Source organism: Astyanax mexicanus, chromosome 20 (assembly GCF_023375975.1).
Source record: "Astyanax mexicanus isolate ESR-SI-001 chromosome 20, AstMex3_surface, whole genome shotgun sequence".
NCBI lineage: Eukaryota > Metazoa > Chordata > Actinopteri > Characiformes > Acestrorhamphidae > Astyanax > Astyanax mexicanus.
In genome coordinates this window covers 13,954,883-13,970,133 of record NC_064427.1, presented here as the reverse complement: position 1 = coordinate 13,970,133, position 15,251 = coordinate 13,954,883, and the positions used below count along the sequence as shown (strand labels likewise).

Genomic DNA, 15,251 nt, shown 5'->3' with positions numbered 1-15,251 from the left:
CAGGTGAACGCTGTGCATTTTTTGAGCATTTCTGTTTGTTTTGCTGGGTGGTGTTGGTTAGCTTGCCGGTGTGGCTGGACTGTGGGTAGGTGACCGGAGTCAAGCTATCCGTGCTTCGAACATTCCCAGTCAGCATAGCTTGCTTTAGCTCAGTATTAACTTAGTTTAGCCTAACCTGGCTGGTTAAGTTATCGTTCTGGCTGTCAGACCGCATTAGCCGAGCGGTTTTCCTTCCCTTTTTTCCACGAATCAGCGCTGCGGGCAAGTGTGCCGCGGCTGAGCGCTAGCCTGTGCTAAGCTAACGCTGATGTTGGTGCCGGCTGTACTGTGTATATACGCCGTTACTCTGCAACGCGTCGGCGGAGTGATACAAGTTTAGTGTGAGAAGGCTGTGATGTTATCACGAATATAATCACGGCTAGAACGCTAGATTGTGAGGTCGGAACTAACTGTTGTATAATATAATTTTAAGACCTTTTTTGTCACTAATATAATGATCGTATAATACCATAATAATGTAATCATATCTCCTCATGGAGAAGGAAATACAATAAGCAATATTGAGCAAAAACGGTTGGTCATATCTATGTTTTGTATGCTAATTTAGTTAATAATAAGTTAACATGGCAAGCCTACAAGCACGGCACACTTGAAATGCAAACCACCCTTTGTCAAATTAAGCAAACGTAGTAGAAATGGAACTGATATATCTGAATTAGTCTGAAGGGATCGGATTTAAGTGGATGAATAGGAGCTTTAGGCCTCTAAGAAGGTTTATGCTTGAAAAATATACTGGTTTGTGTCAGTCTCTGAGTGTAAACTAGATCTGAGGTCAGCAGGCTTTTATCAGGATTCATCCTCAGACTAACATCTGAGCTACATACAAGCAGAGATCAGAAAAGCCAGCCATCTTTTTATAATGTAGTACAATTGTGAACTTCTGTGGGCATAATTTTATTTCTTTTTTTTTAAGGTGGTGTGCGGATGGTGTATCCTGCATGTATGGTTTTGGTCCCCCAGGCAGATATTCCCACGATAACACCTGTGGGGTCATCACACTGCACTGCTGTATATTCCGGTGGCCACCAAGTGCCTGCTTCAAACAGAGACCCTGCCATTTCCTCTGTAACACTCACCCCTCCCACCTCACCAGAGGAGGCCCAGACAGGTACACACACTTTTGTATGCTGCCTTCGTGTGATCCTATTTGTGGAGTAGTGGAGAATTAAAAGCATTTTTAAAGTAATTTTTAAGTGTTTCTTTATTGATTTTGCCAAAAGAAATGATGTAAACAAGGTTTATTGTTACCTGCAGACATGAGGTTAATGTTAAGTTTATTCCTGTTTTCTTTTCCTCTTTTCTCATCTTTCTTTACTCCAGTTGACTCTCTCACAGCGCAGAAGTGGATGCGGTTACCATCAGCAGTAGATGGCTTTAGCGTGGACAGCGCAAGTCACCATGGAGGCAAGATTCCACGCAGGATGGCGAGTCAGGTGGTGGAGCGCGTCTGGCAGGAGTGTAACATGAATCGATCGCTGAACAAGTAAATACTTACCTCTTTCTCTTTTCTTTCTAGGCTACAACAGGCACTGTTGTCTCATTCACTTCTTTTTGTCTCTTCCTGTTTTAGACGCAAGTTCTCTGCAACAGGCAGTGGGACCAGTGAAGAGGAGGTGATGGAGAAAATGGGATCGTGGGATTTTGTTGAATCAGTGCAGAGAACAACTTGCAACTGCTCAAGGTACACATACAGCATGCTGTACCTAGTCAGAAGTGTATATTGTTTAACGTTTGGTTACAGTATTACCTGTGTGAACTGTCAGTATACGTAATGAGACAGATTTTCAGATTGTAAATGCTTTAAGCTTTGAGAGCATAAACTTAATGGAAGCTAGCCTTAGTCATTACCCAACAGCAGTAGATATATATTGTAAGGAGCTAGTAGATCAGACCACAGTTTATTCTACAACAATCAGGAACATTACACACTGAACACCTAAGAGTTTTGTACTTGTTTTTGTTTTGTCTGTTTGTTTTAGGACTACTTCATTTGCTCTGATGCTCTTCTTTCTTTTTTGCAAAAGCTAAAAATAAGCTGGTCAGGTGTATATGATGAAAGCAAGTCCATTAACCCTGTAAAAGAGTGGCAAGCCTAGACTCTATTTGTAAAACATTCTCCCTTTTTGCCCAGACTAAAGTACTTGTTTAGTTTTTTTTCTTAGTGGTAGGAAAGAGAAGCCAGATTTGCTAAATACAGCTTAAATGCTTGTTATTGAAGAAATTTGCTACTTTAACAAGTATGTTATGTGTTTATTTCTAGTCAGCTCTTAACTGTTAATTTATAAATTAGTTTTTTCTTTGTCCGCCCCAGGCACAAAACCTTAAAGCAGCGAGTGGGTGGCGCACAGGGCCAGCCTGTTTCAACAGGGCAGGTTCAGCAGCAGCCCATCAAGCACAAAGCAGGAGAAAAGCTAGACAAAGGGGACAAACAGCAAAAACGCCCGCAAACACCTTTCCACCATCGGAGCTCCGTCTCCGATGACATTTCCATGGAAGCAGATGCCTCGGCAAGCCAGAGGTTGGCTCTGCGTGGTCAGGAATGTGGGCGATTCACTGGCCTCCACCCTGCCGAAGTTTGCACTGTGCCCAAGCCACCTCTACTGCACACTGGAGGCGGAGCAGCGGGTGGTGCTGGTGTACCCTCAGAATTAGTGGGCTCCCCTCAGCCACCTCCGCTTAGCCCTCATCCTTGTGATCGGGTTGAGGAAGGCTCAGAGACCCTCAAGAACCTGTCCACACCCCACAGTCAGCATTTCTACCCTACTCCTTCAGAGCCTTGCCTCCTTCCCCAAAAGGGCCCAGATGATCCTTGTGCTGACTCTCTTGCCCACCCATTCCACCCAGCTTACTCTGAGGCCACGGAGCCCACAGTGTATATTGGGACAGCAGTTTGCCTGGAGAATGATGGAAATCACATGCCCTGGAGATTCTTCAACCTCCCTCGTAGAAAAGACTTGGACTTGCCAACACCTTCTTTGCCTACGGACAAGCTGAAAGAGGAGGGCTTGATGGGAGTGAATGGAAACGTGTCAATTACTGAGTGAGTGTCCACTCTCTAGCTTGTCTGAGTATCTTAACATTTCAATAAAATCTGTAGGACAGTGAAGAAAAAAAAAAAGTCCACATACAGCACGTTAATCTGTCACTATGTGCCCTCTTGACATTAACATGCATTCACAATGATGCTGCATACGAAAATGAAGAGCTTTTAGGAAGACTGTAGAAAAGGTGTAATGTGAAGTGAGAGAACTGATGAAGTGTACAGTGGGAGAGAGGGTACAGCCAGAAGTGGTAGCAGGTGGATGTGTTTTCAGGTAATGCACTCTGAGAAGCTGGTACTGTTGCGAATGCCTCACTGATGCTGTTTGAGTGAACTAAGCCCAGACCTAATGGCTTGTCTATTTCAGATCTAGCACCCAGTAACTCCATATTAGTGAACTATATGAGTGGACAGTAGTCCAGCCAAACCCTTTGACCCTGTTCATACCTGATAATTGTGTCCTGGTTGATCTGATCACATGTGGGCAGCATAAAGTACAGGTGTGAATGGGATACAGTTTGTCTCATGGTCCTTCCACAACCTGATCAATCAAAGATCATTCGGAGGTGGTCAGAAATGCATATGACCACAATATTATTGTAGTGTGAACAGCAAAGCTTTTCCCACATTAACCTAGTCACTGCCGAAACATACAGAGAGCCACCACACCACACTGTCAATATGAGTAACCCTTTACTTGGATATTCCATTGCATAAGCCTCATAGACTATCATCCATCATTCTAGTAACAGTCAACTGAATGTATCTGAGCTCTCAGCCAAATGTAACCCTCCACCTAACCCTTACCCCAATACTAGCCTTAACCCTAACATTGATGCAACTCTAAAGCCTGGCCATAACCATACCCTGAGCATACAACCTAAATTTAACCCTAAACCTAACTCTCAAAGATTAATGTTGCGGTATAGGGTTAGGGTTTGATACAGGGATACATTTAATAAAGAATAATTTAGGAATAACTAATAATAACTAGGAATTCAATTGATTTTAATGGACATTTAGTCAGATATTCAGCTTGTGACTGGTGCACAAGCAAAACTAGCTGCTTTATCTGGAAGAAGAAGTGTAAATGGCTACAGGTTGTGCCAATCATTTATTATCATAAAACTATGGGCACATGTTAAAGAATAGTTTGTTTGTTGTGCTTGCAGTTTGGCCCTTTAATAAGCCAGTACAGGAGGCGTTCACTTCACATTTTACAAGCCCCTAATTATACTCCTAGTCACTAACAATTAAATATTTTCCTAACAAAATGACTGTGTTGGCACTGATGGCTGCATTCTCTTTGTTGTGTTTGAAGGGTAATGGCCATCTCAAAACATACTCTAAAGGTATCAGGTGAGCGTGTCCAGACCTACCTGCAGCGGCGAAATCAGCATCTAGCTGCAGCCATTGCTGACAGCGACCTTGAGCCAGAGGTGGACCCTTACGCCTTTGTGGATGGGGATGTGAAGTTTACTTTCTCCGATAAGAAGGACAAAGCAGGCATCGAGAGAGAGCAAGGAAGGAAACACAAAGTAAGAGCTTTTGTAACAGTGCTCTGTTCTGCTTATACGATCTCTACTAGGTACTAGCAGTACCTTTTAATAGTTTAACGCTGCTCACTGAACCTTTATAGTTTGTGGAAGGTCTCCTACCCATATTGCCTGTTGTGTATTTATTTATTTATTTTTTTACTTATTTTTTTAATTAATTTAGACTTACTACTGCTTAGTGCTGGGTGGTATACTGGTTCATACGGTATACTGTAGAGAAAACCAGAACCGGTATGCATTTCTCTCATACCACTCTCATACCGACGTGCAAAACAACACCATCAAAGAAGCACGTGCAGCCCTGTGGAGTCAAACATAGTTTAGCTCTGCTGCCATTTCTACTGTATATAAGTGTTTTATCCCAGTAAAATAGAGCAGTAACTACAGCCCTTTTTCATTATATTAATACTGTAGATTGAATGATGATTTCAATGTATTTTTTAACTGTAGAAAGATAGGAATTGTGGCTGATTTTAATACTGTGATGCCTGTAATGGTTTCAGGAATAACATATAGTAAATTGACATTAAACTTGTGTCTTACTGGTGCAAAAGAGCTTTTGAGAAATATCTCTTTGAATATACAAACATTAAGTAATTTAGGTACATTTATGAAACTATTTTAAATATTTAGTTTTGTAAAGGAAGCAATGTTAAAGTTGTTGGCTTATGTCTTTTAAAGGTCTATTGTTTTTACATTCTGCAGCTGTTTTTCTTACAATAAAGTCTGATATCTTCATATATTGTGTAATTTTGTGGGACAAAAATTACAAAGTGAACCCTATACTAATTATAGCCTTAATTTAAAGCATTGGTGTTTTATATGATATGTACTTTAAACAGTACAGTAACTTACAACCCTATATTGAATCCCAGTCATGCAAAAAATAAAAAGAAGTTAAAAAATAAATACTACAAAAGACTTTAGACTAACTTTTCTCCCCAACTGTCCTAAAGCTTGTCAACCATCACAAACTAAAATTGTTTGTCCCTTTCTTTTCATTACTGTTGTATTTATTTGTGCTTTTAATTATAGACATAATGTCATCTCACTTAATTAAACAGCCATATATAATACATATGGCTGCTTTTCCTCATTCTTGATTGAAAGAAGTGTAAAGGAATGTATTCTAATCTTTCCAAAGAGACAACAAGACAGTAATAAATAAACAACCAGTTTATTTTATATTACTCTGGGGTTACCAGTTGTTTTGGTAAAGTATCTTATATATTCTTCTGCTCTTTTTCTGCTATTAAGTCTGTTTTTTTTTGTTCATAAATTGTGTAATTTAGTGGGTCAAAGTAAACTCTTAAAGCCTAAGTGTTTTATATTATATATAGTCCTAACAGTACAGTAAGTCACATACCTATATTAAAGCCCAGTCATGCAAAAAATTAAAATAATGATAATGAAAAATACTGTGATTTAAATTTTTGGCCATACCGCCCAGTACTACTACTGCTCACTGCATTTCTTTTGGGGCTGTTCAGCTTTCAGCACACTACAACCTAAGGAGGTTAAAGATTGTTGTTGTTCTGGCTGTATCTGTACTAGGAGAGACAAATACAGAAGGGATTGACATTTGAGAGTGCAACATCATTTTTTACTTTTAATTTAATTTAATTGTAATGTTTTCCATTTTCTCTCCAATTTACACGGCCCATTACTCAACCCTTTCAGTAGGACTCCCCCTATCATTAATGATGCCCCAACACCAGGAGGGTAAAGACTAGCACATACCTCCTCTCATACATGTGAAGTCAGCCACCACCTCTTTTTAACCTGCTGCTGATGCAGCATTGTCGAGTAGCATCACAGCGCACTCGGAGGAAAGCACAGCTACTCGGTTCTGATACATCAGCTCACAGACGCCTTGTGCTGCAATCATCACCCTTTGGAGTGATGTGGGGAGTGAGCACCTCAGAGAAAACAAGTTCATATTCATTTAGAAACAACAATACTAAAGTTTTATCTAAGGAAGAGTTCAGAATCAATAATTGGTAGAATAACCCACATTTTTACACAGCTTTTGTGTGTTTTGGCATGCTCTCCACCAGTCTTTTCATACTGCTCTTTTCAAAAATTCCAGCAGTTCAGCTTTGTTTGATGGCTTGTGCCCATCTATCTTCCTCTTGATTACATTCCATACGTTTTTAATGGGGTTTAGGTCTGGAGGTTGGGCTGGCCATGGCAGGGTCTTGATCTGGAGGTACTTCACCTTATTTGATCTAGCTGTGTGGAATTGAGCATTGCCCTGCTGGGAAAAAAAAAACAGTTCTTAGAATTGGGCAACATTGCCAGAGCAGAAGGAAGCAAGTTTTCTTTCAGGATAACCTTGTATGCAGCTTGATTCATGTGTCTTTCGCAAAGACCAGACTTCCCAGTTCCAGCCTTGCTGAAGCATCTCCAGATCATCACGATCCTCCACCATATTTCACAGTGGGTAAAAGACACCTGTGCAGGTCTTCATCTAAACATTAGATGGCCAGGTGTTGCGCAAAGCTGAAAATTGGATTTTCAGAGAAAATGATCTTGCTCCAGTCCTCTACGGTCCAATTCTTATGATTTTTTTTCTTCAGTCTGGCTCTTCTTTGCTTCTCATTGAAGGTCCTTTTTCTAGCGAGTCTTGCCTCTAAGAGTTTTGAACTGTTCTTTCCATGCACTTGGCACCCCAGCTGCCATTTGCCATTATTTTTATAGGTCTCTTGATGTCATCCTGTGGTTGCTGATTGACATTCAAATAGTCCTGTCACGATAAGTGTGTAATCGACTTATCGAGCGTAAATTTTTTTCATCGCGATACTTTTTGGATTTGTTTACATGAGAGAGCGAGTCCCTCTGCTCCCTCGCCGGCTCTCGCCGGATCTGTCAGACAGTGACATCTATCAGTTAGAAAAGTAGTGCACGCAGAGTTGATGCAGCAGTGAGAGTAAGCAGTGACCGTGCCACTACACGCAGCGGAGTGTGTGTGTGTGGAGATGTGTTAGCTAGCAAACCTATTCGGGGCTAATTGGACTTTCTTAAACTTTAAAGTTTCAGAGTAATTCCAGTCCAAGATGGGCTTTGTTAAAACCGCATTTTCACGGCTCTGGTGTTGGAGTATTTTGATTTTAAGCCAAATTAGCGAGGAGAACCGTCAACGTGAATGAGCCGGTATGTCGAATTTGTTTTACAAAAGTGGCAACAAAAGCTGGCAATACTACTAACCTGAGATCTTATCTTATTTAAAGCACAACCATCCAGCCCAATTCATCCAGCTGAATATTGAATATAAATATTGTTCCCCCCAGAGAAATCCTGCCTCAAGCCCCACACAGTAAACAAGCTGGTGTTTCTTGCTCAGAATTTGTCTAACAGATACATTAAAAAATACATTTATAGCAAGAGCTATGGCCTGCTGAGCTATCTGTGTCTGTGATTATATGGACACTTGTGTTTTTGAGCTAATGTGTGTTTTACAGCATATACATATATGATCAGTAAAAGGAATCTGCTAGTGACTTTGTGTCCAGAGTTTAAAAATATATAAAGGTCTGTTTATTTGGTAATGTTTTCTCAGAACTCACAGAATCCCAGGGTGGTTGTACTTTATTTGTTTTATTTATTTAGGATATAATATTTTTATAATGGAAGCACAATGTCTGCTCTTTATAATAAAAATTTAGTATATTAAACTAGTATATTATTAGTGTGGGCACATCTTAAAGCTCCTTTGGGAGCCCAGAAGCAGGAAAAAGGCTTTTTCTGTAGTAGCACTTTAAAATGACAATATTATTGTTTATCGCAATCATTTCTGGGACAATATATTGTCCTGAAAATGTTGTTATCGTGACAGGCCTACATTCAAATAAGTTGACAGTCTATCTCCAGCCCTGAACCCCATTGAAAAATAATATAAAAACATTAGCATCTTTCTCCAGTTAACAAATAAATTCAATTCAGCATGCGTTAATATTATCCTTTAGGCTACAGTATTAATATATTTAAACAGGGCTATAGTTACTGCTCACCTTGTATTCTCTAGTTTTAGGGAGTTTTATGACTTGCTGAATAAATGATTCTGTACTTAGGGCCATTTCGTTTCTGGGCTTGTCTGTGGGATAAAGTCCTGCACTCAGACAGAATGGAGCGAAAGATAAGTGTTTAGGCTCCATAGCGCTAAGATACCATCAACTCCAGTGTTGTTAGCTTGTTATGCTGACTGGCTAGTGTTAGCTAGTGAGCTGTCCCAGTATGCTTCTTTGGCAGAGCTGTTCCGCGCTGCAGCGTCTCCAGCGTTATGGGTGTATGAGAAAAATGCATACCTGTACGTATGGACTGATATTCCGCCCAGCACTATTTCACGGTATATTACAGTATTTTGATACTTATTGCTTATATCGTAATTTCGGTTGATACGATATAATTTCAATATTGATATAAATACTTTGAAGGCGTCAGAAAAACTGCCAAGAATCCCTACAATGGAAATTTGTACCTACTACTGTCTGAAAATGATATTTAAAGGAGAACTCCGCTGTAAAATTTGGACTTTTGGTGTAGTAAAACATGATATAAAAAATACGTACATTTGATGAATAGCACACTTCCGTTCTCCCAGAGCGTTCCAGAAATTTTAACAGTTTGTCCAAACACCCTTCAGATTGAGTAACACAGAGTCAGGCAACACACCACACACTGCATCAACTATCTGCATGGCACTATCCTAGAAGGTAGCCTCTTTTGAAGCTGACACACAAGAAAGCCTACAAACAGTTTGCTGCAGACAAGCAATCCAAGAGCATGGATTACAGAAACCATGTTTTCTGGTCTAACAAGACCAAGGTTAACGTATTTGCCTCAGATGGTGTCCAGCATGTACCAAGGAAATTGTCCCTTGCTTACGGTCCAGCATGGTGGTGGTAGCATCATGGTCTGGGGCTGTATGACTGGCACTGGGGAGCTGAATTGCAATATGTACTGTGATATTTTAAGGCAGAGCATGATCCCCTACCTTCAGGAACTGGGCCACAGCTTTCCAACATAATGACCCTAAACACAGCTCCAAGATGACAACTGCTTTGCTAAAGAAAACTGAAGGTAAAGGCAAAGGGCTGGCCAAGCATGTCTCCTAACCTAAACCTTATTGAGCGTCTGTGGGGCATCCTTAAATGAAAGGTGGAGGTGCACAAGGTCTCTTAATATTCACCAGCTCCACCAGTGATGTCATCATGAAGGAGAGGAAGAGGACTCCAGAGGAAACCTGTGAAGCTCTAGTGAACTTCATGCACAAGAAAGAGAAAGGAGAACTGTAAAATTGACTTTTGGTGTAGTAAGTCTGAAGGGTGTTTGGACAACCTGTTAAAATTACTGGATCTCGGAACGCTGTGGGATGGCGGAGGTAAGTACTTTTGATCATATTTTACTACACCAAATGTCCATTTTACACCAGAGTTCTTCTTTAAGGCAGAGCTGGAAAATAATGGTGGCCACACAATATTAACACCGTGAGTGGTTTAGACATTAATGGTTGTGTGCTCAGTTATTTTGAGGGCACAACAAATTTACACTGTTATTAAAGCTGTACACAGACTACCTTATATTGTATCAAAGTATCTTTGATGTTGTTCCATGAAAAGACAATCAAATGTGTGTGGGCTATAGTATTTATTTATTCACATACATACATTTTTTTATTGCAAGTGTATGCCTAAAGGTTTTTAAAGATTCATGTTTTGAACAAAATATTTGGATTCCCATGGATACCATATGAGAAATATTTTTGGTGTGTGTGTGTTTAATTAGAGAGCATTGCTCTTTACATGGGCACAAACTGATCTGTATTCCTGTGTGGATAACCTGGTTCAAAAATTCATTCTGTCTGTCTTTCCCTTTTTCCTCCCTCAGGGGGACGATGGGGGTGCTGGTACATTGGATGGTAAGACATTATAATTTTCTTCCCAGCAATTCAGCAGTTTTAATATATCTCTCAGTAAGAAAATGGCAGGTCAGTCAACTGACTACAGTTTGGCTAAAAGTTTGTTTGCATCCGTTCCTTACTATCTTAGTAGTAAGGTTAGCAGGGTTGCTATAGTGTTGCCTGTAGATGAGAGAAGGATGAATGGATATCTTATCTAGCTATAACTACGTCTTTGATTACCTCCAATATAGATGCTCAACGGGGTGCAGCCCACAAAACTGCTTCCTCAACCAGTCTAATCCATGATTCAGACCTGACTGTTTCTTTCAAAGACCTGGACAACCTTTTTAACTCTGATGAAGACGAGCAAACGGTAAGCTTGTAAAGAAAATGTAGTAGTAAAAATAATTGGTATTGTTATTATAACAGTAGTAATAAAAGAAAGAAGTTAATAAAGTACTTCATTTTAATTACTCATATTTTAGAACTTGCTCTGTGCCTCTGATGAGCAAGTCAGCAAAAAAAAAGCTCCCACTACTTCTTCCTTCCTTTTTTTGTTAATATGCCATGAATATGTTTCCTTTCTCTTCTCTCTCTCTCTCTCTCTCTCTCTCTCTCTCAAACACTGAGTATACTTTTTTTTAGATGTAGAAGAATTAATAATGAACTGGGAAATATTATAGATATTGCACTTGTAGACGCACAGATTAATTCTGTAAAAATCTGTATGGCGCCACGTATCATCTTATATTTCTGAGTACAGTTCTAATCATAATCCACTCTATAGACAAGAGTGTTGAGTTCAGGGATTTCACTGAGCCCAATTCGTACTGATGTAAAAAATCAATCCTCTAGCCATGTAGTCTGCTTTACTAGACTGCTCTTACACATTAGTGTAAGAATGGGTGTAACTGGGGAGCTCACTGAACTCGAGCCTGGTACTGTTATGGGACGGCAGTGCTGCAACGCTGGTTCTTTGCTGGGAGGATATGTTCTCTCTCCTGCACGTCCCAGAGCTCTCAGCTTTGTAAGCAGCTGGGAAAAATATTTGGCCCAAAATGTGTTTTAACCTACTCTTCAGAAGCTTGAACTGTCCCAAAGTCTGAAAAATGCACTTCACAACCTTTAAACCCGCAACTATAATTTAAACAAGCTTTGTAGCTATAAACAGGAGGGTTGGAACACCTGGTGTGGTGAATGACACTTATACCTGGCACTTATAACTTCTAATCTTAATTTTTATGGTTTTTGCTTTATTTAAAAACTTTTTTTTTACAATCCCAAAGCCTGGTGCAAGAAGAGCGGTGAATGGAACAGATGATAAGTTTGGCAGTAAGGAACCAAAGACAGCTATGTTGGACCCTGTGTCATGTATTAGTGAGTATTGTTTCTGATTTTAATCTCACTATTAAACTTCTATCTTATAAATTTGACCTTTAGGTTTTTGTTAACAGAAAGTCTTAAAATGTTTTGATTAGCTAACTAAACTGTAGGAAGTTTTTTTGCTGTTTTTTTCCAAACTCTTTCCACAGTGTCCGAGATTAGCCTGCAGTGATGGGAGTAACAGCATTGAAATAAACTGTGTTACTAAAGCCGTTACTTTTTTCAGTAACGAGTAATCTCACTAATTACTCTGACTGGAACTATAACCCCGTTACTGCACGTTAAATTACCTTTTTTTTTTTTTATACACAAAAGCATACCTGTCAAGTCTCCCGTTTTGGCCCGGAAACTACCGTATTTAGCCCTCTTTCCCGCCGCCCTCCCGTATTAGTATTTATGACCGTATTATTGAGAGATTATTAAATTACATTGTTTCTGGAGCTGTTTCTGCAGGTTAAAAAGACTCGTCTCCCAATCAAAACAGACAGATCAAACCCATATATATAATGTCAAGTCAAGTAGTTTTATTGTCATTACTGCATATGTACAGGACATACAGAGAATTGAAATTATGTTACTCTCCTTCCCAATTTTACAGCAGGTACAGATAATAGATATAATAAAAGAAAGAGTGGGAGACACTATGTGTACAATACAGCAGGGACACAAATAGACATACATGAGACAGAAACAAGGTGCAGTAGTGGTGGGGAGAAATAGATATATAAATATAAGTAAAAAGAAATAAGATATATAATCTAAAAGAGTGGGAGACACTATATGTATAAAACAACAAGACACAATAAAGTAAGACGAAAGACAATAGTGCAATATTGATGGTGATTGAGATGGAATGACAGTATAAATAGAACCCGTATAACAGTAGTGCAAATATGGTACATAGCTTAAGGCTGGTAAAGTGTATGAGTGCGTGTTTACAGTGCAAGTATATCAGTAGTGCAGGTATTGGGTGTGTAGTGCATGTCCGTTTGGAAAGGGACCTGTACTTTGTGTATTGTAGTGCAGAGTTTTAGTACTGTATTGGTGGGGGGTGGGGTGTCAGAATGCTGATTGGGTGTGTGCTGGGGGCAGGATTGGGATGGGGGGGAAGAGCAGGAAGAGAGTTCAGCATCCTCACAGCCATCCGCACAGGGCTGTCTTGCAGTCTGCTGGTCCTCGCCCGAGACTCCGCAGTCTTCTCCTTGATGGCAGCAGGCTGAAGAAGCTGTGTAGTGGGTGGGAGGGATCTCCCGCCAGGCGGAGGGCTTTTCGTGTGAGGCGGGAGCTGTACAAGTCCTGAAGGGAGGGGAGAGAGGTGCAAACGATCTTCTCAGCTGCTCTCACGATGCGCTGGAGTGTCCTGCGGCAGGATACTGTGCAGGCCCCGTACCACACAGAGAAACAGCTGGTCAGGATGCTCTCGATGGCCCCTCTGTAGAAGGTCATGATGGGGGTGGGGGCTCCAGCTCATCTCAGCTTGCGGAGAAAGTAGAGACGCTGATTTGCCTTCCTGGCCAGTGATGCTGAGTTGGTGCTCCAGGAGAGGTCCTCTGTGACGTGCACACAAAGGAACTTGGTGCTGCTCACCCTCTCCACAGCAGTTCCGTTGATGGACAGAGGAGTGTGCTGTGTGTGAGATCTCCTGAAGTCCACAACAATCTCCTTAGTCTTCTCTCAGAGAGAGATTGTTGTGTTTGCACCAGGAGGCCAGGCGTCTTACCTCGCTCCTGTAGTGGGACTCATCGTTGTTGCTGATGAGACCCACCACCGTCGTGTGATCCGCAAACTTGACGAAACTTGCTTGTGCTTGTGTGCAGTCATGGGTCAGCAGAGTGAACAGAAGGGGGCTCAGCACACATCCTTGGGGAGCCCCTGTGTTCAGTGTGGTGATGCTGGATGTGTTGCTGCCAACCCGCACTGCCTGTGGTCTTCCAGTAAGGAAGTCTAACAGCCAGTTGCACAGTGAAGTGCTTAGCCCCAGACTGTCCAGTTTGTGAATGAGTTGTTGGGGGACGATTGTGTTGAATGCTGAGCTCAAGTCAACAAACAGCATTCTGACGTAGGTGTTCTTCTTGTCCAGGTGCGTGAGGGCTGAGTGGAGAACAGTGGAGATGGCATCATCGGTTGAGCGATTTGACCGATATGCAAACTGGTAGGGGCCCAGGGAGGGGGGGAGCGAAGACTTGATGTGATGCATGACTAGTCGTTCGAAGCACTTCATGAGGATGGGGGTGAGTGCAACCGGACGATAGTCGTTGAAACAGGATGGCGATGCCTTCTTTGGGACAGGGATGATGGTGGCGGCTTTGAAGCATGTGGGAACCACCGCCTGACTCAGAGAGGTGTTATAGATGTCAGTATAAACCTCTGCGAGTTCCCAGGCACAGTCTCTCAGCACACGACCAGGAATGTTGTCAGGCCCAGGAGCTTTCCGAGCATTGATCCTGCTGAATGCTCTCCTCACACTGTCTGGGGACAGCATCAGCACCTGGTCACCAGGAGGAAGGAAGGATGGATTTCTGGGCGGGTGTGTAGTTAAGTGGCTCGAACCTTGCAAAGAACCCATTCAGGTCGTTCAGCAGAGATGTGTCGGTGTCGCAGGTCTGTGGATGTGGTTTATAGCCTGTGATAGACTGGATACCCTGCCACAGGTTCCGTGTGTCTCTGCTGTTACTGAAGCATTGGGATATCATCTTTGAGTACAGCCTCTTAGCTTTCCTGATCCCGCGGGACAGGTTGGCCCTGGCTGTCCTCAGGCCTGCCTGGTCTCCTGTTGTGAAGGCTGCATTTCTAGCCTTCAGGAGCTTGTGGACCTCTCCTGTCAGCCATGGTTTCTGATTTGCTCGAACAGTGATGATCTTGAGGTCGGTTACATCATCAATGCACTTGGTGATGTAGGCAGAGACAGTTTCTGTGTACTCCTGGATGTCCGTGGAGTTGTTGTGGGTGGCAGCCTCTCTGAACATATTCCAGTCTGTTGTGCTGAAACAGTCCTGAAGTGCCTCTGAGGAACCCTCTGGCCACACTCGTACCTGCTTAAGAACTGGTTTGGTGACTTTAACCAGTGGTCTGTAAGCTGGCATTAACATAATGGTGAGGTGATCGGTGGCTCCAAGGTGGGGGAGGGGGGAGGATCTGTAGGCTCCTCTGTGTGTAGTAAAGACCTGGTCCAATATGTTGTTTCCCCTGGTTGGAAAGTGTGTTTAAAAAGTCCAGAAAACACATTTTTTGGGTCTGCATGGTTGAAATCTCCAGCCAGAATGAGAAAAGCATCTGGGTGTGCTGTCTACTGTTCACTGATGTACTGGTACAG

The 15,251-nt window shown here is 41.7% G+C and overlaps 1 protein-coding gene across 2 annotated transcripts in view; it reads left to right on the top strand.

The window, feature by feature from the left end:
* med13a (mediator complex subunit 13a) overlaps nt 1-15,251 on the top strand; it is a 125,919-nt gene that overhangs the window by 72,837 nt on the left and 37,831 nt on the right. For both annotated transcript variants that reach the window (XM_022681066.2, XM_022681065.2), the window contains exons 6-13: nt 974-1,168; nt 1,381-1,543; nt 1,631-1,741; nt 2,372-3,100; nt 4,422-4,638; nt 10,543-10,573; nt 10,807-10,928; nt 11,842-11,932. In XM_022681066.2, coding sequence (XP_022536787.2) covers nt 974-1,168; nt 1,381-1,543; nt 1,631-1,741; nt 2,372-3,100; nt 4,422-4,638; nt 10,543-10,573; nt 10,807-10,928; nt 11,842-11,932 — 1,659 coding nt within the window. The remainder of the gene's footprint in view (nt 1-973; nt 1,169-1,380; nt 1,544-1,630; nt 1,742-2,371; nt 3,101-4,421; nt 4,639-10,542; nt 10,574-10,806; nt 10,929-11,841; nt 11,933-15,251) is intronic.